Source organism: Artemia franciscana, chromosome 2, assembly GCF_032884065.1.
Source record: "Artemia franciscana chromosome 2, ASM3288406v1, whole genome shotgun sequence".
Taxonomy (NCBI): domain Eukaryota; kingdom Metazoa; phylum Arthropoda; class Branchiopoda; order Anostraca; family Artemiidae; genus Artemia; species Artemia franciscana.
In genome coordinates, this window is record NC_088864.1 from 33,607,148 (window position 1) to 33,633,490 (window position 26,343).

Sequence of the window (26,343 nt, forward strand, 5' to 3'; positions counted from 1 at the left end):
CTGCTACTACCTTCTAGTGAGCGCAAATCGGCAGTGGTGGTATTGATCCCGTCACTTTTAATGGATTCCCTGCTAGGTTCCTAGGTTCCATGTTATCGATCAATCAAACGCCGTGAAATATTCACTATTCACGCAACCAATATCAAGCTATTGGAAGCTTATCAAAAGATGGACATGGTTCATTATGGCCCAGATAGGTCATGCATCTTACGTTAAGATATCATCGGGGAATTTAGAAGTTCTTGGATACTTTTAATGGTGCAGTAAGATGAAACTAGCAATACAAAGAAAGGAAACAAAATTATTTTTTAAATAGCTTATTGGGTATTAATAGTAATTAAATAAAAAAAAAACAAGTTTTTCTTAACGGAAAGTAAGGAGCGACACTAAAACTTAAAACGAACAGAAATTACTTCGTATATGAAAGGGGATGCTTCCTCATCAACGCCCCGCTCTTTACGCTAAAGTTTGACTCTTTCTCTTTACTCTGCTTTTTAAAACAGTAGAAAACTTTAGCATAAAGAGCGGGGCGCTGATGAGGAAGCATCCCCTTTCATATACGAAGTAATTTCTGTTCGTTTTAAGTTTTAGTGTCGCTCCTTACTTTCCGTTAAAAAAACTTCGTTTTTTATATTTAACTTCTGAACGTTTTTGAATCAATGCATGTTTTGATTTTGGCTCTCCGCCGATGAATAATTAAAACGAAACTTGCATATTTTTTTTTTGCTAAATGGCTTTCTCATCGTTTTGATCGACTTATTTTAAGGAAAAAAGAAGCGGGGGAGGAGGCCTAGTTGCCCTCCAATTTTTTGGTTACTTAAAAAGGCAACTAGAACTTTTAATTTTTTTTTACGAATGTTTTTATTAGTAAAAGATATACGTAACTTACAAATTAGCCTACGTAACAAACTTCTCTATTCTCATGTTTTTATTACGTATATGAAGGGGTTCACCCCTCGTCAGTACCTGGCTCTTTACACTAAAGCTTAAATTTTGTCCCAATTTCTTAAGAATGACCCCTGAATCACAAAAGCCATTGAATAAATAATTGAAATTACTAAAAATACTTTAGCGTAAAGAGCGAGGTATTAGGAGGAGGTGAGCTCCTCATATGGGTAATAATTTCTGTTCGTTTTAAGTTTTAATGCTGCTCCTTACTTCCAGCTGAAAAAAACTTTTTCATATTTATTTTTTCATTCTTTTTTTTTTAAATAATGCTAGTAAATCCTGCGCTCCCTTCCCGGAAATTTTCTTCCCCCATGACAAATTCCTCCAAAGAAAGCTCCCCCAACATATCCTCCTCTTCTCAACCCCCCCCCCCCCCCAACCTAAAAAAAACCTGAAAACGTCTATACATTTCCAAATAACCATTACTATATGTAAGCACTGGTCAAAGTTTGTAACTTGTGGCCCCTCCCACGGGGACTGTGGGGGAGTAATTCGCCCCCAAAGACATAGTTATAAGGTGTTTTGACTACGCTGAGTAAAATGGCTGTCTCAGAATTTTGATCTGGTAACTTTGGGAAAATAATTAGCGTGGGAGGGGGCCTAGGTGCCCTCCAATTTTTTGGTCACTTAAAAAGGGCACTAGAACTTTTCATTTCCGTTAGAATGATCCCTCTCAAAAGATTCTAAGACCACTGGGTCGATACGATCACCCCTGGGAAAAAAAAACCAAAAAACAAACAAATAAACACGCATCCGTGATCTGCCTTCTAGCAAAAAATACAAAATTCCACATTTTTGTAGATAGGAGCTTGAAAATACTATAATAGGGTTCTCTGATACGCTGAATCTGATGGTGTGATTTTTGTTAAGATTCTATGACATTTAGGGATTGTTTCCCCCTATTTTCTGAAATGAGGCAAATTTTCTGAGGCTCGTAACTTTTGATGGGTAAGACTAAACTTGATTAAACATATATATATTTAAAATCAGCATTAAAATGCGATTCTTTTGATATAGCTATTGATATCAAAATTCCATTTTTTAGAGTTTTGGTTACTATTGAGCCGGGTCGCTCCTTAATACAGTTCGTTAACAAGAACTGTTTGAAACTAAAAACAAAAAAGCTCATAACTTATTCGTTTAATTTTTTTAAATTACCAAATCACATCTACATTACATCATTTCATCTACTTAATTTTACTTCATTTGAAGTAAGTAAAAAAACTGTTCCTGGCTAAAGACCCCATTACTTCTCCCTTTTAGGGTTATGGAAATGCGAGGCATTTTTTTTTTTTTTTTGGCTAGATAAGATAATGCATATACAGTAACAACAACTTAAAACTTAGTATAATCAAAAGAACAGTTGTAAATTGTAATTCTGAAGTATTTGGATCGTTTATACAGTTTTTTTTTTACATCGAACATTTAAGCATTTGGACTGTAAAATACACATCTAGAGGATTTAGGCAGCACCTCCCATGTACAGAAAGATCCATATGCTGCAAAAGGAACAGATCCAGGGAATTGGGGGGACCGAGGTCCCCTAAGATTTTTCTAGCACCCCATTTTTCTTTTTTTAAATTAACTTCTCAGTTTGGTCAATTATTGGCGCTCTTGATACATTGCACCCCCCCCCCCCAAATATTATTCTCTAGATCCGCCTTTGTGCCATAGGTACAAAGGCTGTATAGACAGCTATAAAGTCATGTATGTATATAATTGAAGCCTTAAATCAATCGACTCAGTTGAATGAAACTTAAAATAGTTGTATATAATCACTCTTTGTTTTGTATAGGCTGCATATCTAACGGTTTAATGCAACGAACTATTAGTAAAGAAAAATATGTGCCATTAGTTCCCAAAACTCTTACAAAGAAATTTGATAACAACAAATGCATCCATAGAATTTGCTTTTCATGGGAATAACATTCATTTGTTCTACATTCGCCTCTAAAAAAGTGCAATCCGACGACGTTTACATCATCGAATTCAAAATTTTGAGAATCTTCAAATGCAAGCTCCGTTCAACTAGCTAAAAAAAAAATAAAAATAAAAAATAATAAAATCGTACTTTCCCTACGAAGGATTGTCACGGAGTCGTAATTAAGGAGCTACATCAAAACCTAAAATTAGCATAAGTTATCAATATGTTAAAGAGGCTACTACCCTTCAATCCCCCGCTCTCTTTGATCAATAAGCTTAAAATTGTGCTTTAAGAGGATATGTTATCAATGTTTGTATTGTCTCAAAATCTTGCAAAAGAGGGGTTGGATCCCTGCAATGTCTCTTGTGCATAGTTTATTTCTGTTCCTTTTAGATTTCCATACTGGTGAAAATAGCCGCTGTCGCGTGGTGTTTTTACGCTGGAAATTATTAAAGTTATAGATAGCCTACAAATTAATATTAGTTTAATATTAATCGGGTATCTCAGATTTATCGCTCAATAGAAGTCTTGGTATATTTAGGGAAAAGTTGTTGTTTTTTGGCACATAACGGCAGGAACAGCCAATTTGATAGTGCTCGTGATATATTTGATAGTGCAATTGTCTATACTAAAGAGCCATAAGCTTTCAATGTATAATTTCTTTGTTATTACTATCCAAAGACCACTTTATATGGAAGGAGTGGTCGTAAGAACTTAGGAGGGGGCTAATTGGATTTGAAATTTAAAGTTACAATGCCCTTTTTAAGAGTCAAAAGGTATTGGAGGGCAGACAGCCCCCCCTCTCTTGTCTCTTTTTCTATTCGCCCCATAATTACCAGATACATCCGATCAAGGTTTGAGACAACCATTCTGTATAAAATATTCAAAAGGGCCCGATAGATATGACTCCGAGAATGACGTGACCCCAAATTTGAGGGTGGTTTGGAACTAAACTATCTTCCAAAATTTCTGTAAATTTATTTCGCAATAAACCATTATAATTAAGATTAACCTAAATAATACTTACCATTCCTGGATCAGCTTCAATTGCCCCTACTAGGGCAACCATAATCAGATCATAATCACACAACGCTATGTGTATCCAGGTTGTCCAAAGAACGTGTATGCAATATTCCAAGAGTGGCTAAGGGCATTAAGTTGAGAGTCTCAGAGAATATTGAGGGGGACGATGAGGGGGACGATGAACGATGAATATTGAGGGGGAAAAGACACAATGTGCAGCTAGCTTGCCAAAATACCATATCTAGAATATTTCCCGACCCAAAAGAGGCTATGTCATCTGAAATATCTCGCGAATCAAAAGACATTATGTCATCCACAGTGTATCTGCAATATATCAGGAACAGCTGAAGGTATTGAGTTAAAACTGTCTGGGAATTTTGACGGAGATGTTAAACTAAATTGAAAGACACTGTGTGCATCCAGGTTGTCAAAATTGCGTATCTACAATGTTTCAATCTCAGGAACATCACAGGATACTAAATTAAAACTTCCAGGGAATGTTAAGGGGATACTGTCAAAATGGCATATCTAGAAGATTCCAGGAACGGCTAAGGATATTACGTTGAAAATTTTAGGGAATACTGAGGGGGATGGCGAACTAAACCATAAGACACAATGTGCATCCAGGTTATCAAGATAATGCATCTGCAATATATCAAGGTACTGAGTTGAAACCTCCAGGAAATGCTTAGGGGTATATTGAACTAAATCAAGAGACACTAATCTAGGATATGAAAATGGTACATCTGCAATTTCTTAATCTCGGCAAGGGATATTAAGTTGAAACTTTCAGGGATTGTTTGTGGGGTAAGGGAATGAATCCAAAGACGCTATATGCATCCGGGTTGTAAAAATGGGGTATTTTCAACATCTCAGGAACAGCTAAGTTTCTTAAGCTGAAATTCTCAGTCAACGTTGGGGGTGGGGGAGTCAAACTACAAAGAAAGACACCGTGTATCCTAGTTGCCAAAATTGTGTCTCTATAATATCTCAGGAATAGCTAAGGGTTTTAAATAGGACTTCCAAAAAATAATCAAGGGGATTGGTGTGTTTAACAAGGGATTTGGTTGTGTTTAGAGCTTTCAGAGATTCTTAGACTAGGTTTAAGTGGGCCTCAAATTTTGATTTAAGGTAAGGAGCAGCGAAATATGAAAAAACTTGGGTTTGGAGGTGTGACCAAAGAGTACTGTTGGGGAAAAACGGGAGATGGGGAAGAATTGTTCACCTTTTGCATTAAGAGGATGGGAAGGAGGTATAAAATGTATGTCTCTGATCTACAAAAACATTTTGGCACTATAACCACCTATGGAACTTTAACCTCTACACAGTTCAATAGGGAGGTATGCCAAAAGACACTATATATATATATATATATATATATATATATATATATATATATATATATATATATATATATATATATATATATATATATATATATATATATATATATATATATATATATATATATATATATATATATATATATATATATATATATATATATATATATATATATATATATATACATATATACATATATATATTACGCAACTATCAATCCATTAGTCAGAGCAGTCGTTGTAGTCGATACAGTCATAGCATTCCTAGTAGTTTAAGTTTTAATACGTGTCATATTATTCCCAATATTCTTGAAAGCAGTGACAGTTTCCGTTATAGACTGTCACTAGGACAGCTACCATGACATCCTTGACGACGACTGCTGCTACAACTACTACCAAGACTTCCTCAATTATGACTACTACTGATATGACAGCGGTCACTGTTTGTCATATCAAGACTACTACCACTGCTACTGTTAATACAACTACAACTTCTACACAAACCGTGAAGACTCATACAAGACTATTCGTTCCGACATTACTCATACCACAACTTTTTTTACTTGTGGTAATCCTTTTGCTAGTTCTTCTACCATGACTACTCCTACTACGCGTAACACTACAAGGACAGCTACTACGGTTGCTTTTGCGATAACTGCTACAGGTCTTACAACGGGGACTGTCACTACTATTATTACTACAACTATTGCGACTGCTGCGGCTACTATGACCCCTATCAAGACTTAAACTACTAAGAATGCTACGACTATTTCCACTACTATGACTTCTGTTGTAAATAGATATATAGATGGAAATATAGTCCAATCTTGGCATTAAAACTCATTCCTCATTGTTTCGGAAACATTAATATACGCGCTGTGATCACACCGTACATGATAAGAAAAAATACATATAAAAAAATTTCTTCGACCAGAAAACTAGTCAGTTAATTGTAGTTGTTAAAGCCCCATGAAGGGTACAAAACTCCAGCTGCTATTGCTTGATGCTGAGTTCGTAAATCTTCTGCTCTAAAGCCGGACATGTTTAAGGGGATATCACTATAAGGCCTAGTTCCGGTCAACCGAATACATCTGTAGGTAATTACCCATTTATGGCCAATTTATGTCAGAGTGCACTCATGGCTAATAGAAAAATTGCATATAACCTACTATTCCTTATTGCCCTCACTGGTAGATAACTTTGTCCAGCAACGCATATAATTTGGGACTCGCTAGGGATGTAGACTTTTTTTTCTAAGTCAAAGTATTCCTCGACTGCCATCTTAATCTGGTTTCCGAAAACCCTTCATGGGACAGAACAGTAAATATGGAGTAACTTTTCTTTTCCACAGTAAGAAACTTAAAGAATCAGAACTTTGAAAACAATATATATATATATATATATATATATATATATATATATATATATATATATATATATATATATATATATATATATATATATATATATATTTATATTCGAACACTTTTCCAGTTTTAGTGCGACTTTTAGTCACATTGAGCTTTGATTATGTTAATAAAATTGTTTTGAATTATGACCTGGTGACCTAAGGCTACAGATTTCAAAATATCATAGATAGCAGCGATTTTATCCCGCTTCTTGACCACTAATTCCCTCCCCTTCTAAATAATATGCATGGTCTCATTAGGCTAAGTAGCTATCCTTGAGAGTTTCAAGCATAGCAGGAGAAAATCTTTTGGGCTGTGATATTGAGGAGGCCGTACCCAAAAGCTAAATTTGTGTTGTTCATTAGGGTCCACTTGGCCGAGGACTAACGGTTGTAAGTTTCAAGTCTTCCAGGAAAAACTTTACTTTCGGCGAATTACCGTCCCCTTGACCCAGGTACTTTCAGATGCAAGTTTCAAGCTAATGAAAGAAAAATTCTTTGGCACCAGTTTTTGGAGGCCGGTGCCCCAAACTAAATTCTTTTTGTGTATGAGATTTGCTTAGAACCAGGAACTTATGGATGTAATTTTTAAGCTGATTTGGAAAATAATTTTTGCCTATTTTGGGTTCAATAATTGTCCCTTTTCGGGACCCTTTTTTGGAGAAACCCAATTTTTTTTCGACTTTCCTTGTGCATCAGTGAAGGACATAATTTGTACGTCAATCAAGAAAACGGCCCGTTTTGGGACCCTATCTTGCGAGTCCATGCCTCAAGTAGATGAAATTTCCCTTGGCCCAAATTTTTACAATTTGAAATTTTAAGTATCCTAATTCACAAAAAAATAGGTTTGTGACATTACCTCTCTATAAAAGGGCAAACAAACTTTTTCCCGAACTGCTTGAGCCTGCAATCCGTAGGTACCGAGTTCAACCGCACAAAAAGTACGGCTTCGATTACAAATAGCATCAATAAGGACCAAAAGCTAATTTCCAAACCGACTTTAAAACTATATCCGTAGGTCCCTGGCCATTGAAACAAAAATGTTGAAACACATTTTTCAGTGGCGGAAGAGCCACCTGAAAATAGACGAAAAACTTTATTTTCCGATCAGTTTGGAAGTTCTAGGAATACTTTCAGGCAAAAAGGAATCCACAATGCACACAAAGTTAGGTTGGGGGAATGAACCCCAAGAGATTGAGACTCAAAAAGTTTTATTCGGATGTATCTGATGCTTATATTGCTAAGTTTTGGGGCCAAAGGATCTCAGTGCACACAAAAAATATAATAAAATTGGTTTTTCAAAAACAAAGACCAACAAAGACCCAAATTTGTTTTCCCCGATCGACTTAAAAATTACATTTATAAGTTATAAAGAAAAGAGGACCGTAATGCAATAGAAATTAGACTGGATGTCTGATCTTCGAAAAATGAGCTAAGGAAGCTTGAAATCGACTGTTGTAAATCCCAGGGCTTGAAAACTATTTTAGTTAATCCAAATGTCAAGGTAACCCAATGTTTGAGTAAATTTTAGTTTGGGACACTCGTCCTCCTACTAATAGAGCCCAAAAGTGGTTGGAAAGTTTACTTCTTTGCTCAGCTTAAACTTTTGTCCTTATGTAATTGGGGCAAGAGGACTTCAACCAAAAAAAAAAAAAAAAAAAAAAAAAAAAAAAAAAAAAAAAAAAAAAAAAAAAAAAAAAAAAAAAAAAACTGAAAAAACAATCAGTTCATTAAAAAATGGACCGGAAAAGGGGGTAATTTTTTTCATTCAGCCTGAAACATATATCCATAACATGAATTGCGGAGACCAGAACGCATAAAAAGGCTTAAAAAACAAACTTGGTTCATAGAAAATGGACTTAAAGGTATTTTTTTCGATCAGACAAGACTTTTTTTTTTATTGGCTAGGACTCATTGATTATTTTAAATGGGCCCAGACCAAGAGGAGTTAGAGGGATTTAGAATTTTTGTTATAATCTAGGATAAAAAGACGCTTAAGATTCGAATTCCCATCAAAGGAGTTGCAACAAAACAGAAAACGAAAAATAAAAGATGGTTGATTAAGATACATCTACACTCAAGGTTCTCTAGAGGATGAAGGTCTGAATTGCTTCAGCCCTATAGAAGGCATGATTATGCAGCTTTTCAACTTTTATGATTGAAAGGACCATTCCCATCCGCTTGTATTTTAAGGTAAAAATATTGCTAAATAGTTATTGCATAAGCTACAACTGGTCGGACCATTGATTAAAATTTAAATTGCTTTCCAATGTTTTAGTTCTTGAGCAGAAAAGCTAAAAAAGCTTTACAATTTACTTATAATAAAGAACTGCGTGTCTTAAAAAACGAGCAGAAACTAATTCTCAAGAATGCTTTCAGCTAAATTATTTTGACCAAAACTTTACAAGAAGGAATTATGATAACAATACATAGGCCTGCATAAAAAAATGTTTTTATTGTTATTCTGAATATGTGAGATTCATTAGGTTTAAATTTAACCACCAAAAGCCATGAGCCTGAAAAAATGTGCGTAAATTTCAAAAAAGGGAAATACACCCCCAAAAAAGGGTATTGATGATTATTAAATTTACACAATCAAAGTCAACATATCATAGAGCGTTACCTTGTAGGTTTCAAGTCCCTATTTAAAAGAGGCAAACTTTCGAATTTTTTAAAGACGTGATAACAGATGCCTGTTTATTTGGTTTTTTTTTCACCAGTGGTGACCGTATCAAACCAGTGATCTTAGAATACAGAAAAAAGGCTTATGTGACCGAAAATTAAAGTTAAAGTGTTTAAGTAGCTAAACAGATTGGACCACAGTAGATTCGAATTTTATGTCATTTTGTAGCTGAGAATAGACCACTTTTGCCCAAAGAGATCCATAATGCTATTGTGTGATTATTCTACTACGACTACTGCTACTACTACTAACAACTCACTGCAGCGCCTTCTTTGGGTAACCAGTTGATTTGGAACTATCGAAAAAACATATATTGTCCTTCCCAGTTTCATAGCCCGTAATGCCGCACCATGGCACATTCTTTCCTAAAATACAGTAAGTAAATACAAAATAAACGGTTAATTTAGACAATTACTTTAAAGCTTCATTAAAATAAGTTGAATCCTCTAAAACTTGACAAAATTATGTACAGTGCTCCACGATTGCGCATCAAATATTATGCAGGAGGGGCCAGTGTATCTTTGTGTGGGTGGGGTGTCTGAAGCTTCGAAAATTGCTTCTTTATGCCCTAATTTTCTAACTTTCAATGAGCCTTCAGATAAATATAGAAGGAAGGAAGGGTAAATCTTTCATTTTTAATCCCCCTTCATTCCGAGGAGTATTTCGGACTAAGTCTGTAATATAGGTGTTAATCCATAAGTGCTTCCACAACTATTTTAAGCGTTAAACATAAAAAATTGCATTCATTTGCTTGCTTGCACATAATGGAAGAGATCATCGTCGAATCAGGCTGTTAGAAACTTAGGGCCTGATCAAGCAAATATCGTGACTAGGAAATTTCTCAATGGTATAAATGGCCACCAAAAACTCAGTTAAAAAAAAAAGATTTAAATCCAAATATTTCTCGTCTCCCGTTTTTTTTTTACATTTTTAAATGACTTCTTGTTTCTCAGGGATGGGATATTCCATCCTACTCCCACATGGAGCATTCCTATAAAATGTTTTCCCGCAAAAATCTCTTTGAAAACCATGGGAATGATGACACTGAATTCGATTTTTAATATTTTAGCCCTTCCCTCCTCCTGAGAAACTTTTAGAGGGGTGAACTCTGTGAAAGATAATTGTCGTTTTTTGGTGCAATGTAAAGACAATATTAAACTTAAATGTATATTCACCTGCAACTCTGAGAATCTTGGATGAAAAAGTTTGTAGTTATAAGTGTAAGTAAATAGTAATCCTTGTCAGTAAGAACCTCATGAAGTTTTGATTGCAATACATGCAACCACATATTTTACTTTTTATGTTTATTCTCATATACATGGTTTATTAATTCTAAAGTCATTATTAAAAGCTGTGAAGAAACGAAGTTTTAAGTAATGTTAGAAAAGGGGTGTGATCTTTATGAGAACCATACAATAAAAGTACACCTGTATAAGAACTCTAAAACCTCTATACAGCCGCGATCTTCTCCCAAACAGGGTGTAATGTTGATAATAATTACACAGTAAAATTCAACCTGTACAAGAACCCTAAAACCATTGTCTATTAACTATGTAATTTGTTATCTATCCAGAGAAGGACGATAACGCATGTTTGTTCGTTTTTGTCCAGAAGGGACATCTCTATATAAAGCTTTTTCGAATAATCCCTCTTGAAAATCCTAAAACAACGGTCTGAAATTTTTAGTAATTCAGTACCCCCTTCTTATTAAATTTTTGGAGGCGTGTACCTTTTTTGGGATGATTATCACTCTCGAAGAATTTCATACGAATCGGTGTAAAAAAAAGAAAACAACAACAAGCATTTAAGGAGGGAGTAGTAGCCTCTCTCACAATTAATATAGATTTGAATCAGAGAGTTCGTACTAAGAAATAATAAGTGAAGAGTGAACCTTGTCAATAGATTTAAAATAAAAAAAAACAAGTTTTTTCAGCTAAAAGCAAGGAGCAACATTAAAACTTAAAACGAATAGAAATTATTACATATATGAGGGGGTTCGCCCCCTCGTCAATACCTCGTTCTTCACGCTAAAATTCGAATTTCGTTCTGATTCTTTAAGAATGATCCCTGAATCACAAAGGCCGTTTAATTAGATTAAATAGCTGTTCTGAAAATACTAAAAGAAAACAACTTTAGAGTAAAGAGCGAGGTATTGACGAGGGTGCGAACCCTCGAAAAAACTTATTTTTTTCATCTGAAAACCATCTCCCCACAACCCCCTCCCCCACCCCACAAGAAAGAAACCCCCCCCTGAAAACGTCTTTATACTTTCTAATAACCTATATGTAAACAACTGGCAAAGCCTAGAACTTGAAGTCCTCCCCCGGAGGCTGTGGGGGATTAATTCGTCCTCAAAGGTATAGCTATTATATTTTTTGAATATGCTGAACGAAATGGCTATCTTAAAATTTTGATCCGGTGACTTGGGGAAAAAATGAGCATTGGAGGGGGTTTAGTTGCCCTCCAATTTTTCGGTCACTGAAAAAGGAAAGTAGAACTTTTAATTTCCGTTTGAATGAGTCCTCTTGCAACATTAAAGGACCACTGGGTCAATATGATCACCCATTGGGAAAAAAAAAACAAAAAAAAAAAAGAAACACGCATCCGTGATCTTTCTTCTGGCAAAAAATACAGAAGTCCGCATTTTTGCAGATAGGAGCTTGAAAGTTAATAGAAGGATTCTATGATACGTTGAATCTGATGGTGTGATTTTTATTAAGATTATATAAGATTTTTAGGGGGGTTCCCCCTTTTTTCGAAAATAAGGCAAATTTTCTCAGGCTCGTAAGTCTTGATGAACAGAACCAAACTTGATGAAACTGATATATTTAAAATCAGCATAAAAATCTTATTTTCTCATGTATCTATTGGTACCAAAATTCAATCTCTTAGAGTTTCGGTTGAGCCGTGTCTCTCCTTACTTACAGTTTGTTACCATGAACTGTTTGAAAATTGAAACAATTGTCTGTATTGACCCTTCTCAATACAAAATGTAGCTTTAGCAAAATAAATGCAACAACAAAATCTATTATTTATGCCAATTCTAAATATTGCAAAATGTTTAAATTCTAAAGTTACTTAATGAAAGCTATTATCATTGGCGATATTATGTCACTTTAGAAATAGAAATTAAACACCCATAACAACAAGGTGCGATCTCGATGGAAATTATGCAACCAAAATCACCATGGTTGAGAGCCCTAGGGCCAGTACCTACAAAATATGAAATTCTCGTGTTTCTAGAAAAGGATTGTCAAGCAAGACCGTTACTTTTTTCCTCATCTGAGTCATCCGGTCGAACTAGTAGTTGTGGATTATTATAAGTGTTCATTCCAAGAGAGATTCTCTTCCAAGTAACAAAAGAGGTCGCACCACAGGAAAGTGCTGAATGCAGGCATTTTGGCCCGAAGAGTTCAAAAACGGTTTTAATACCAGTATATAGTACATTATTCATCTTTAAACATAAATGCAGCCCTTAAACTATGAACCAATAAACTATATACCAACTACCAAATAAAACTAATAGCTATAGAGTATTGCACACAATTGAAAAAAAAAGTAAATTAGATTGAAAATCACAAATATAATCATTTGAACAGACATTTTTGTTTCTTTTCCGTTAGTCTTAACTAGCCTTTTTTATTACCTATTTTTAATGTTTTGTCAAATACAAAACAGTTTCCTTCGCTTTTAACTTCAAATTGATTCTCCGTTTTAATTTATGTTGGTAGTTTGGTTCAGTTATTCATTCGTAGTAATTTCGGTTTGATTTTTAATTATCATATGACTTTATTTCTGCTCTTTTTAGGTTTTAAAATTACTTTTTCTGTTTATTTGAAAAATGTTCCTGAAAAAAAAGCTTTTTTTAAGTAAAAAAAATCAGAAGAACCTACTTTTACATTCATTCCAAATGTACAAAACTCTTCAGGTTATTCATTTAGAGTCACTCTTCCAGTTATTAGCTAAAAAAAAGTCAGTATAATTTTGGAAAAAGATACAATATGTCTCAGTATGGGGTAAAATACTGGTTAAAAATTGCACTATCAAACGGTTCGTGATAACGAACTATAAGTAAGGAGTGATACGGCTCAATAGTAACTGAAACTCTAAGAAACAGAGTCATGGTAAAAATCGATACATCAAAAGAAATAAATTTTGATGATTATTCAGAATATAGAAAGTTCATCAGATTTTATGTTACCCATCAAAGTTAAGAGCCGGTGAAAATTTGCTCAATTTTCTAAAAGAGTGGAAAACGCCCCTAAAACATCAATTAATCTTAATGAAAATCACACCGTCAGATTCAGCACATCAGACAACTTACTATCAGGGTTTCCAGCTCCTGTATACAAAAATTTGGGGTTATGCATTTTTTTTTGGCCAGAAGCAAAATCACAGATGCTTGTTTATTTATTTTTTTATTTTTTTAGTGGTGATCATACTGAACCAGTTATCCTAGAAAATCGGGAGAGGACTCATTTGATTGAAAATAAGAAGTTCTCTTATTAAGTGACCAAAAATATTGGAGGGTAGCTATGCCCCCTCCCACACTGGATTTCTCCCAAAGTCTTCCGATCAATGTTTTGAGATCGTCATTTTGTTGAGCATAGTCAAAAGATCTAAAATTTATATCTTTGAGGATAACCTGACCTTCCAAAGACCCTGGGGGAAGGATACAAGGTATAACCTTTGCCCAGATAGTATTGGCTATTTGGGAGTATACAGATACTTTTTGGAGGCAATTTTCTGGTGAGAGGAGGGGGGCTACATGAGAAGATCTTACCATAGAATAATCTTTTGTAGGGGGGATTATCCATGGAGGAGGAGCTGGATTTCCCGGCATTATCTAAAAAAGATCACAAATTAGATAAGAAAAATGAGTTTTTTTCAACTGAAAAGTAAAAGCTTATTATTCTAATTAAACGCCCCTTGTGTTTCATGATTCATTGTTAAATAATTGAAACAAAAAGTCAAACTTTAGCCTACAGAGCTAGGTATTGAAGAGGGGGCAATCCCCCTCATATTTGTAATTATTTTTGTTCGTTTTAAGTTTTAATGTTGCTCCTCATTTTCAGTTGAAAAAATCTTGTTTGTTTTTTCATTCAGACTTAGATGCATCTTCACGCCCTGTAGCCTTGGTTTCAAACTCCTTCCTAGACAAATATAGAATTTGTATTTTTCACCAAGAAGGTTGGTCACTTACACATTTCCTTGTTCTTTCTATTTATAAAGGAAAACTAGTCTAGAACCAGGATCGCGCTCATTTAAACAAAGATTGAAAATTGTAGCGCTTTTTTTCAGTAGTAATGAGATCGCACAGCAGGAATGTCCTGATTTCTACTATGTTATGTCGCAAAACAGCAGTTTTTTCTTGAATATAGCTAAAATTCTATGAAGTGAAAATTCTAAGGTACTTAATCAATTTAGATTTCCGAAAATACTATTTGTACGTTCTCATTGTTTTATAGGCCCCTCTCACAACATGCTTGTAATCCTTAAAAGCCGAACGATAGTTATGGATAATTATTTTAACCATTACCTGAGTTAATTCATTTGAGGCCTGATTAAGTTATGAACACTATTATATGGCTGCATTCATACTATTCGGGGCATATCAAATAATCTTTGTGGTGATGGCAGGGGAAGCACGTAAAGCCCTGGAAAGTACGTTTCTAGGTCCAACTTTTCAGACGTTTTGAGAAAAAAATTTCACGTCACAATGGTGAAACTGCCCAGTCCCTCTTCTTTCCTCCAATGGAATTCAAAATGATCATTTAAAAGTCTGGCTTTTAAATTTCAGAAATCCCCCTCCCCATAACAATTTTAAGGTATACAGGTTCTTAGTGATAAGTACATTCTTAGCGTAAACTTTAGCGTCAAACTTTTAAAGTTTTAAATCTAAAGCTAAACTTTAGAGTAAAAACCAGGGAGTAAGGAAATGACTAGTGCCCTCATACCTAGGGAAACCTGAATATAATATTTCAAAATGGAAAACTATTGAATAAAAATAGCTTTTTAATTAGAAAATAGTGATGCTAAAACAGAACCAAAGTGGAAATTATCGTATATGAAAGAGCTACCGGGCCCGATTACCCCCCCACTCTTCACGGTGAAGTTTAACAAATGCTTCATTACTTATGTAATTAATCTCCATAAAATAAAATTACTCTTTACTTTTCTTTTAAAAATCTTGCGCTTTCTTAGTCTATTTAATTCTTGCGTAGTTATGGGGATCGTTTCTAAATCCTACTGCTTATAATTAAGACTTAGTATAAAAAAAAATTACATGTGAAATTCTGGCAATTAGTAAAACAAGGCTACTTTTTACGACATCAAGTGAGTTCGTAAAAAACAAAGAAATCAAGGCTCTACTTTTTACGATCCGAAAATTGACTTAATAAAGCCTATAGCTACAGTTCACATCCTCAAAATGTAGCAGCAAGCTAACAGTTAAAGTCGGAAGAAAGACTGTTATTACTGTAATAAAAAAGAAATGTGTTGATGCAATGGTTGCAAAGGAAAGAGACAGTAATATAATGATGATTCACTTAGTAGGTTGGTTTATCGAGATCGTGGTATGTATTAAAGACATTAAGGACTTTTTTCTTTGAGGAGCAGTAACAGCTAAATTTCCTTCAAAAACTTCAAGAGTAATATCTGAGTAATTAATTTGCAAGCGAGGTTTCTTAACATATGGAAAGAAGTGTGTGAAGAACTGGCATTCAAAAATTTTCATCTTGAAAAAAGAACGAGCTTCCCAATGCATTTTTTTCTTATGTGTTCTTGAGGCTTAGGCTAAGCGGCACTCGAAAATTGACTCGAAAGTTGACTCGATGGGGCCTTTCTTCCCATCCTTGGTATAGTTAGCCTATGACCTAGGATTCACCAAACTTGTTAGGAATTAAGAATAAATGTCCTATTTACGCCTTTTCGACGAGTCCATACCAACTTTCAGCTCTCTTTTTTGGGTAAAGGAGGGAATCTTCAAATTCATGCTATCACGAAATCCACCAGAATACTCTGTCCTGTCTCCTAAAAACTTGGTGAGCAATAAAAGTTAAGTTCTACTCAAATCTTTTTGTGGTCTGAGTTTTAAGCATAGTATCTACCATAAGGGTAAAACTGGATCGAAAGGCAGAAGCGATTTCCAAGTTTGGTTCTTTTCAGGATCTTTCCAGGAGGTAAAGTGGTCGTCAGACGTAAGTATCCAACCTATTTATATGTGAAAAGAAGTCCATAAACTAATGTTGCCATAATATCTACCAGGGCTGGATGCCGAATATTAGTCAAACACGGTGGGAAGCTAGGCAATAATAAAGTTCCTAAGTGGGTCCATGGAAAGGCTATGTCTTTATTGACTAAGCGTATAAGAAATTGTAATCTGCATAATGTTTTATAATTTTTGTGTTTATATTGAATTTATGCATAATTTATTTTATTTATACAATTTTTAATTATTGTTTTTTTTTTGTTTTTTTTTAATTTTTTAGCAGTTTTTGACTTTTATTTTATATATTTCTAGATATCCTATCTGACCATAGCAGGGTAGGGATGTGATATGCAGACTAATGTCAGTAATTCAAACAGGAACACTCTGTACAACGTCTTATACAACCCCATGATATTTTAAGTGTTGACGAAGCCTGTGCCAAATATATATCTGTGTGATACTCAAAGTGACGTGGCTCCACTTAAAGCCGAATATTTAATAGAGGATGGCACCTATTCGAGCGGTTGATTCGCTCAAACGTCAACTAAACAATAACAACCACAGCTATATATATATATATATATATATATATATATATATATATATCAACAACAGCTATATACAGCTATATATATATATATATATATATATATATATATATATATATATATATATATATATATATATATATATATATATATATATATATAGTCCCGGGAGCCCAGCGGCTGCACCGCCAGGCCCCGACGCTCGGCGCACAACAGGCTTCTATACATTCATTCTCACAGTCGCTTGTCTTCTAAGCGTAGACAATTTGAGCATATGCTTGATGTTATGACGTCCAAATGGACCTTTAATTAGAAGTAGTACATACGTAAAATTAAGTTTTTTCTTGTCCAGGTTTTTGATTTTCCAAGGTATGATTGACATTGGTGACCACCTTTGTTTCTTTCAGTTGTTAAGGTGGTGGGACAAAAACATCTTCTTTCGCCTTGGCTTGTCTTTTGTCATTATGAAAGACATATCACCGACTGTTCGTTTCTTTTAGGTGCTGGGACAAAAACTTTTTTTTCTTCTAATGATTTATCTGGTCCAGGTTTTGATTTTCAAAGGTATGATAGGCATTGATGACCTTATCCATGTCAAATCCAAAACCCAACCATCACGGCCATCATTTTCAATTTGTTTTATCATTTTCTATTTTGGCACGTTTTGATTCTCGCTGTCCAGGTTGGTTTTCATTTAGTCGCTCACAAGTTCGGTGTTGCATGTCTTCTAACCACGTTTGTCTTTGCTCTTTATTTTCATTTTTGACTCGCTCACATGCTCGTTGTCACATGTCTTTTAATTACGTGTGTCGTTGCTCTTCATTTTCATTCTTGACACGCCACCGCTGTTCTTCCAACCGCGTGTGTCTTTGCTCTTTATTTTCATTTTTGACACGCTCTAATTTTCATTTTTCCATATCTTCTAACCACCGAATCTTTACGCTTCATTTTCATTTTTGACGCGTTTTTGGATTCTGATTACTTCAGACAATTTAACAGTGGCATTTGCTTTAGCTGCCCGTATTGGTGTTGTCGCAATTATTGGTCCAGGTTGCCAATTTTCACATCCTGTCACGTTTGATAGTTCAGTTGTAGCTGTTGGTTCCAAAGAATCACCATTTATAGTAACTGCAACTGCAAATTTTCGTTTTTTGGGCCTTCCCCAGACACTACATATTATATGAATGACTCATGCGTTGCAAACTCAACAATCTTATTAATTCTATGCATGGCATCGTATAAGATAATGCTTATATGATGTCACAAGAAATACTTAAATGATGTACTAATATAGTACATCACATCATTTGCAAAAAATGAAATTAAGGCTCTAAACCAATTTTCTCAGGCTTCTGACCTATCTAGATCTTTTTTTTTAAAGCGAGAATGTCCCAAGATACCAAATCTACCGAAAAAATATGGAGCCGTTTTCGAGAAAAATACATACATAAATGTATATATATATATATATATATATATATATATATATATATATATATATATATATATATATATATATATATATATATATAAATGGTACTTGTGTATCACACACCACTCTTTCAAGCATACGCTGTCTAAAACTCGAGAAAAAAACCGGTTTTTTCGTTAGTTTCTTTCAGCTTAGCGTAAGACAAAACAAAGACAAGTGATAGAATAGATGGAAAACATATAGTTAGGGCTATATATTTGCACATTAAGGGAAGGGGGGTAAAGTATTTGAACAGTTTGAAGTTAGAAAACAATTCTTACCTCATAATATGTAGAATAATTGTATCTAACTCATTTTGCATGCAGACCTGCTATACTTCACCCCCCCCCCTTAATGTGCAAATATATAGCCCAAATCTGTTTCTAATGTAGTATATTTTCATCTTATTTTGACTCTAAAAACGCATACTAATTAGTCTATATCCATTTTTGTTACGTTTTTATGAGTCAGACAAACATTTCGGGGGTGGGTGGGGGGTTCAAACACCCTAACTCCCCTGGATACAGCCATATATATATACATATATATTTATATATATATATATATATATATATATATATATATATATATATATATATATATATATATATATATATATATATATATATATATATATATATATATAGGTAATATTGTTACTTGTTCCTGAAGAACAGGCAATAAAAACAATTTCGGGGTAAAGTTGTCATTGACAAGAACTTGAGATCTTCCAGGATATCATTATTTTTAGTTTCACATTACACAGGCGGAATTTGAGGACAGTTCAATTGAATTTTGACAATACGCCTATTGTATTTTAACCATTAAAACATTTCCGTTGGCTATCCTTATCTGCTTATTGTGGGAACGAGCAACCACTGCCTGTCCGTCTCCATGTCAATTGATCAACAAAAAACAACCTACCGTGATTCCTAGAAGACAAAAAAGCACTGAGACAAGTCTCTTGTGTAGTTTTCAGGTCCCTCCCTTTCACCCATGATTCCAATTGTCCAGAAATGCACCTGCATGGAATCTGCTGGAAAGTAAAATATTGATTGGTGCTGAAGGAGGAGTAGAGGCTGATTCGCTCCGCCTTTATGGACTGTATTAACGATTTATCAAAGGTGGATGTTGATGTTTCGCTCAGGTGTACCGGTGTTACCTTTGCTAGGTTCCTGCATCTCTGTAGTTGCATGATAGAGGATCATCGAAAGAGCATGCACAGTTTGATAATAAACTACTAGTTTGCATGTATTTTAGCCCTCTCGTGAGAGGCCGGTTTGCGTGATCTCTATGTGTGTCGTGTGAATGTGAACTAGACCTTTGGTGCAACCCCCTACCAGTGTTCAGGGATATGAGTCATCTGGGAACCGTTTATGCTACAAAGCGAAGAAGAAGAAATGGAAAGAGGTTAGTTACTACTTTCAAATGCTACCCATTATCACGCAAAATTAACTCCTCATCTAAATTTTAAATTCTGATTACCATTATATGATACCAAAATATAGGTTAGACATTTGTAGAACTTCTTGCCTAGGTGCTGTTTCCTTATTAAAACTGATAAAACTTTAGCTAATGGCTATGTTGCTGTCTTAGAAAGTATTTCAGCCAGAAGAACAATGCTTTCAGGAATGAGTTGAAACAGTAGCCTCAATTCACGAAAATATAGTAGGGAGCGAAAATGTGTTTTACATCGGTGCCTTAAAAGAAAAATAATAATACTAATTCAATATTCAATGCAGTATTTATACCAAAAAAAAAAAAATTATTTTTCAGAGTTTAGGGGGAGCAGAAAAACTTTGTGGTAAAACAACATGACCCCAACCCATTGCCCTTCCAATTCACGCCGGCGGGTCCAAAGCTCAAACTAAGTCCTCGGAGTGTCTACTTTTCATTGACTCAAGATTTCGGAAACAGAATTCGAATGATTCTAGTAAGATTTATCCAAATTAGGATTTTCGTTCAAATTTAAGACACATTTTAGAATTGTTTGAAAACCTTATAAATCAGAATTAGCAATCATATGAGGCTCGATACATTTTTTTTATCTCATTTGGGCTATATGATAATTTAGGAAAATGGAACTTTCTCTTTATAACATAAAATTTGTCGAAGTTCATTAAAAATGAACTTTGCAGCGGCAAGGTTTCCAGTTTGATGTTTCAAAGACCCTCCTGTGGCATAATCTATGCTCTGGACCCACTCCTGAGAGTTGCAGTCACTTAGCCCTTTCTATGAAATCTAATAACCAAAATTTTAGAAGTTTATTTTTTCTTCTATTGATTTCAAAATATTAATTGTCAGGAAACCATATCAAGTGAACAGGACTTAGGATTTCAAGAGTTAATTTGTTTAGAATCCTGTAATTTTACCATGAGACCCCTGAAAGCCTATCAATTAGAATTTCACCCACTGATTTTTCTTTTTTTTCTTTTTTTTAAATGGGTATTTTCAGCAAACCATGCCAAGGGAATATTCCTTAGAATTAAAAAATTCGTTTGTTTTTATTTGTCTGATTTCGACAGTCATAAAAAATAAATTTAATTTTAAATTACCAATTAGCATTTGGACAAAATTCTAGCACAGCGGTTTTTTGTTAGTTTAGAAAATGGTTGATTTAGCTTTCAGAAATAAATGTACAGATTGAATTCGGGCACAAGAACATGTCTTAAAACTTCAACTTCCGAATAATAGTTAAATACAGGAAACCAACTTCTCAATGTCTGCTGCAAGAAAAAAGTAGAATCTTAGCCGATCTTAAATAATTTTCTTTTTTCAAAGGTACGACAGGACTAAATCACACCCTGGGGTCACCCCTCTCCTAAACAGTTTATGCGGTGTTTTCCTTTCTATGAAATTTTATGCATTTCGTCTGATACACACTTTACTTAACGCTGAAGAATATTAGGCGTAAGCAAGACTTCCAAGTTCAGTCTCTTTACCTGAGTTCCAGTAGATCCCTCATTTCATGAGGGATCTACGGATCCCTCAAAGGATCCCGGAAGGGATCCAAAGGATCCCTTCCGGCAACAAGCTATAATACGCGAAAATAACTAAGTAAACAGACTAAGAGTGATCAACCTTTGCAAAATCAGATAACAGATTATGTAGATTTTGTAGCAGTTTTTGTTATATTTCATTCAACATGCTTCTGAGACTTAAGTGTTTTGGAACCTTTTGTCTTTAAGTGCGTAATCTTTAAAGGCAATTTACAGAATAACGTCGCTAATACGCCGACAAAACTAACAAGCAAATAAACTGATCGAACTAGCTAAAAGTGATCTGTTTTTGCATAAGCCAAAATTTTTCATTTGCCAAAGAACATTTTGTAGCAATTTCGCTTTTCTTTCATTTTAAGTTCTTGAGGTTTTGAGGTTAAGTATGTTTTGATCCTTCCGCTTTAACGTAAGTATTCTCTGCTTGGCGCAGGTAGAAAAAAAAAACGCAAACAAGTACACACAAACCAAGAGACTGGAAGACATGTGAGTGATTTACTTTTTCGCAAGCCTATATTTTCAATTTGCTGATATAGTTTTCGCAGAAGATTTGTTTATTTTAAACAAATCTTTTTAAAACAAGAGAATGTTTTTTGAATTTTTTGTCTTAAAGTGCGTAATGTCCGTTTGCTGAAAGTAGAACAAAGGCACAAATGCAAGCATTTCCATGCCTTAAGACCAAGCTTGAGGTATTGTTTGAGGTTCGTTACTATTTGAGGTTTCAAAACAAGAGAATCTTTGAATTTTTCCGTCATAAAGTGCGTATGTCCATTGGGAAAGAACAAAGGCGCAAATGCCAGCATTTCCATACCTTAAGATCAGGTACTTCCACTTTTTTAATCCCGAAAATTATAATTCGTTTTCGTATCGTTTCAGGATATAATAATGGTAATAATTTATTTGTAACCCACTTTTAAACAAAACAAGTAGAGTAAATTACACTAAAAAGATCGAAGAAACAAATAGAGAGACACATTGATAACTTAAAACTTTTATCTCAGACAAAGACACGCGAATAATATTATGGTTTGAGCCTAGGGACACAATGACATGTCTTGTTAAATTAGCATTAAGAAGCTCAAACGACCGAATAACGTTGGTAGCACCAAACTTATCAATAATGTATGCGAGGTGGGAAGGGAAAGCAAGTATTTGAAATATCTAAAATAAGTAATATTCTAACTTCTTCTGCGAGTAGGAATAGCTTCTTTTCAGTGAGAAATTCGCAATAAAAGAAAAGTGACGCATTGAAGAATTTCTTTTGATTTAGGGTTTTTTGTCTTTTAAAATGGTCGCTCAGTTTTTCAGTATCATTTCTAGTTTACAAGAACTAAGATTTTGTCGGGTGTTCCAAAGCAAGGTATCCTCTTTCATCGTCTGCATAAATATTAAGAATGTATAGGCTTTGATACTAAATAATTTTTGGTATCCCTAATAACAAGTTTTTTTTTTTTTTTTTTATCTTAATGTTCGTTATTCTTATGCCACCAGCTAACCAAGAAATCATTAACTCTTTTCTACCTCCGTATTTTAATTTTTACAACTTAACTTTTTTTTAGAATTACCACTGCCAAAATTCAAAAGGACCGTTAGAAATTGTATTCTTGAGTTCAAATCAAGGAAGGTTAGCAACTAGTAGGCAAAGCATTTTGAAATAACTTTCATAGATTGAATTTAATATATAATGCATCAGCATAAAACTTGCCAGTATTTCTTGGCTTTTCTGTGGTTCCTCGCAACTACTTATATGAAGAATAGATTCGATAAATTCATAAACAATATAAATTCTTGCGTCCATTTCTTGAAGAAATGTATCTCTTTTATCATGTAAATGATTATAGATTAACAACTACAGCTATTAAAAGTTATTAGCTGTAATAGCTATACTAGTGAATAACTATTACATTTTCTTCTTTGAATGAAACAAAACATTTAATCATTAACCCAATAGTTATCCTAATGCTTTTTAATTAACAGAATTGTTAAATAATAGCAAAACTGTTTCGTTGTAAGGTGAAATTCGCATTTAGTGAGTTTGATGCCACTCCCTCCCCCGTGTTCCCTTGAAATCCTGAATTTTCCTGAATTTTTCAAAACTTCTTAGATAATCAGTAAATTCTATACACATTTTAATGCAATAAGTAATGAATACTGCACACTGATTTTACCCCCCCCTCCTCCCGAAAACATCTTGCATGTGTACTTGAGCAAGCCCTAATTTTCTAATAGCCTGATTCAACGACTTTTTCACAAAAAAGGAAAAAAGATAAATGAGCCAAGTTCAATAAATCCTTTGCAGTACTTCTTTTAATTAATTTTAACAAACGGGGCTTATAAAAATGTCTTTTCCGTCCCAATTCAAATCCTTATGAATAAACTTTTTAATTTTTTTAACTTCACTACAAGATCTTGGAAGACCATGTTCTTTGGAAACTAAAACCACCTCATAAAAAAAGGAAAAAACAACGGAGGTATTAGGATATTCAAAAAAACATAGAGGGTTGGCATCGCAGAATAAAAATTTTTAGATTATACTTTTGGGTTTGGCTTTTCCAGTGATCGTAGGCGCTTTTATAGCCTTTCTCATAACTGTTGGTGGCTTTTCCCATCGTACAATTTACCGGGCAAACGATCTATCAGCAACCGAGACAAAACATATTTTATCCTATTTTAAAAATAAAAAAAAATTCTGTGTTTTTATTAAATTATCTAACGCTTATAACTTAGTTTTCGACCATGTGGCAGATGAGTGCCGCCAGTAAAGCCCAAGAAATAGATAGGACTGGTTCCTTTTTTCCACTATACACATTTCTTCATGTCTTCTTGCTTCCAAAGGGGACCATCCTGCCCTTCTCATCCCGAAGTAAAACTAAAGACTGTAAACTTTTTTAAAATGAGAACATCCGAAAAAAGATGTTTTTGTAATCTTTCACCGCTAACGAAAACTGTAAGTTGTTATCAAAAGAATCAAAAACTTCGGAAAACTTCAAAGACTCAGAAACACATAGAAAACTTCTTTCGAATCAGTCTTCCCGTGGTCCTAAGTGTTCAAAGTGCCATCACCAAAATAACCCCAGAAAGAACTTCAAGCAAAGAACTATTAATAGCCGAGTTTTCGGGACAATCCATAGATAAATTTGCAAAATAAGGGGCTAAAATTTACTAAATAAGCGGGTAAAATGTATTCCCACTGGAAAATCCATAATTTGAAAAAAGTACTGTCGTCTGACTCTAAACTATAAGAAAAATCTGCTAAAAAGACGAACAGGAACCACAGTCTTGTCTATTTTCCAGTTTGCTTAATCAAACAAATGAAAATTTTGATCTGATTTCAGAGCTCAAAATTCCGTTTGAGGTAGAACTTCTTCCGCATTTGGAAAAAATTATATGTTTTAACTTTTATAACTTTGATAAATCAAATATGATTAAAATTTTGATTAATAAATATCAGTATGTGTATATTAAACTGACAATGCACATTCATTTGTATTTTTTTCAGTAAAGTGCATATTACATTCTGGCCTTGGGAAGGCGTAGGGTTTTGAGCCCTACTCGTGTTAATTTCTGCTCTTTTTTAGTTTGACTCGGTTATTTATTGTAATTTCTGTTCGTTTTGGGTTTCATTTATTTATCGATGCTGACTTGTGGCAGTTTTACGCTTGGTAGATTATTTTATTTTATTTTTGCTCTTGTTTGGATTAATGAGGTTCTTTATTTTTCTTTGGAAAACTTATTTTTTGGGAAATTTTTTTATTAATTTCAATAATCAATGAACTCAAACCTAAAAGGAACATAAATTACCACAAACAGAAGTAGGACTAATGCCCCTTAAGCCTTCCAAAGGTTATGGCATCATTTGTGCTTTACAGATAGCAAATTATACTTCCAACAGTGTCATTTTGACTTGTGAAAACATTCGCAACAACAACAACAAAAAAGAAAGAGAATCCACATATTAATCAAGATTACCGAAAAGAACTAATAAAATTAGGTTAACTATTCATTTTATAATGTTATTCATTCCTAAAAGTGTTAGCAATTTTGGATATATTAGCATTACAAAAGAGATCATGTTTAAGATATATTTGCTTTTAGTAAAGCTTAAATGATACTCTGACCTTTAGAAGGCTTAGGGGGAGTCTTAGTACCACTTTTGTTTGTGAGGATTTCTTCTTTTTTAGGTTTGACCAAAACCTAACTTATTGTTATATCTGTTCGTTTTGGGTCTCATTTATTCATTTATACTGATTTCCGTTAATTATTCTTTGACTTTATTTCTGCTCCTCTTATTGTTTAATGAAGCTCATCACTTTTATTCAGAAATTTCATTTTTAGAAAAAAATGTAATTGTTTCTGTTCGTTTTTAATTGAAAATTTTTGTATTGGTTAATAAAGGAACACTTGTAAAATTTTGTTTGTTTTTCTGATTAAGAATTAAAATTTTGGCTTGATATTTACATTGTGACATAATTTAGCAACAAATTTTAATATTAGTCTTATAATAGAATTTTTTTTTATGGATGGGAAAGAGGAATTTTATTCAAAGAAATGGATTGAAAATCTGTATAATTTTTTACCTTCTATAGGGGTGAAGCCATCCTGACGCCCATCCTGTTACATTCTTGAATGGAGACGAATATTTCATCGATGATTTTACTATAAAAACCTTGTTATAATTATATTCAACTTTAATAGCTTATTTGTTAAAATAAATATCTTTTTAGCTTATTTATTAAAAGGCTTTTGATATTTGCCTAGAAAACAAAAATAGACCATTAGGAATCGATGC

The 26,343-nt window shown here is 33.9% G+C and overlaps 1 protein-coding gene and 1 long non-coding RNA gene across 4 annotated transcripts in view; one reads left to right on the top strand and one right to left on the bottom strand.

Annotated features, from left to right (window-relative positions):
• The window catches only part of LOC136040402 (uncharacterized), a 38,011-nt gene extending 18,423 nt beyond the window's left edge, over positions 1-19,588 (bottom strand). The window contains exon 1 of the long non-coding RNA XR_010620704.1: positions 19,483-19,588. This is a non-coding gene — a long non-coding RNA (uncharacterized LOC136040402). The remainder of the gene's footprint in view (positions 1-19,482) is intronic.
• A 104-nt stretch (positions 19,589-19,692) lies between these two features.
• The window catches only part of LOC136040376 (aryl hydrocarbon receptor protein 1-like), a 158,992-nt gene continuing 152,341 nt past the window's right edge, over positions 19,693-26,343 (top strand). For 2 of the 3 annotated variants that reach the window (XM_065724644.1, XM_065724652.1), the window contains exon 1: positions 19,693-19,968. In XM_065724644.1, coding sequence (XP_065580716.1) covers positions 19,913-19,968 — 56 coding nt within the window. In that variant the 5' untranslated portion in view covers positions 19,693-19,912. The remainder of the gene's footprint in view (positions 19,969-26,343) is intronic. The other variant, XM_065724637.1, reaches the window with a different exon arrangement.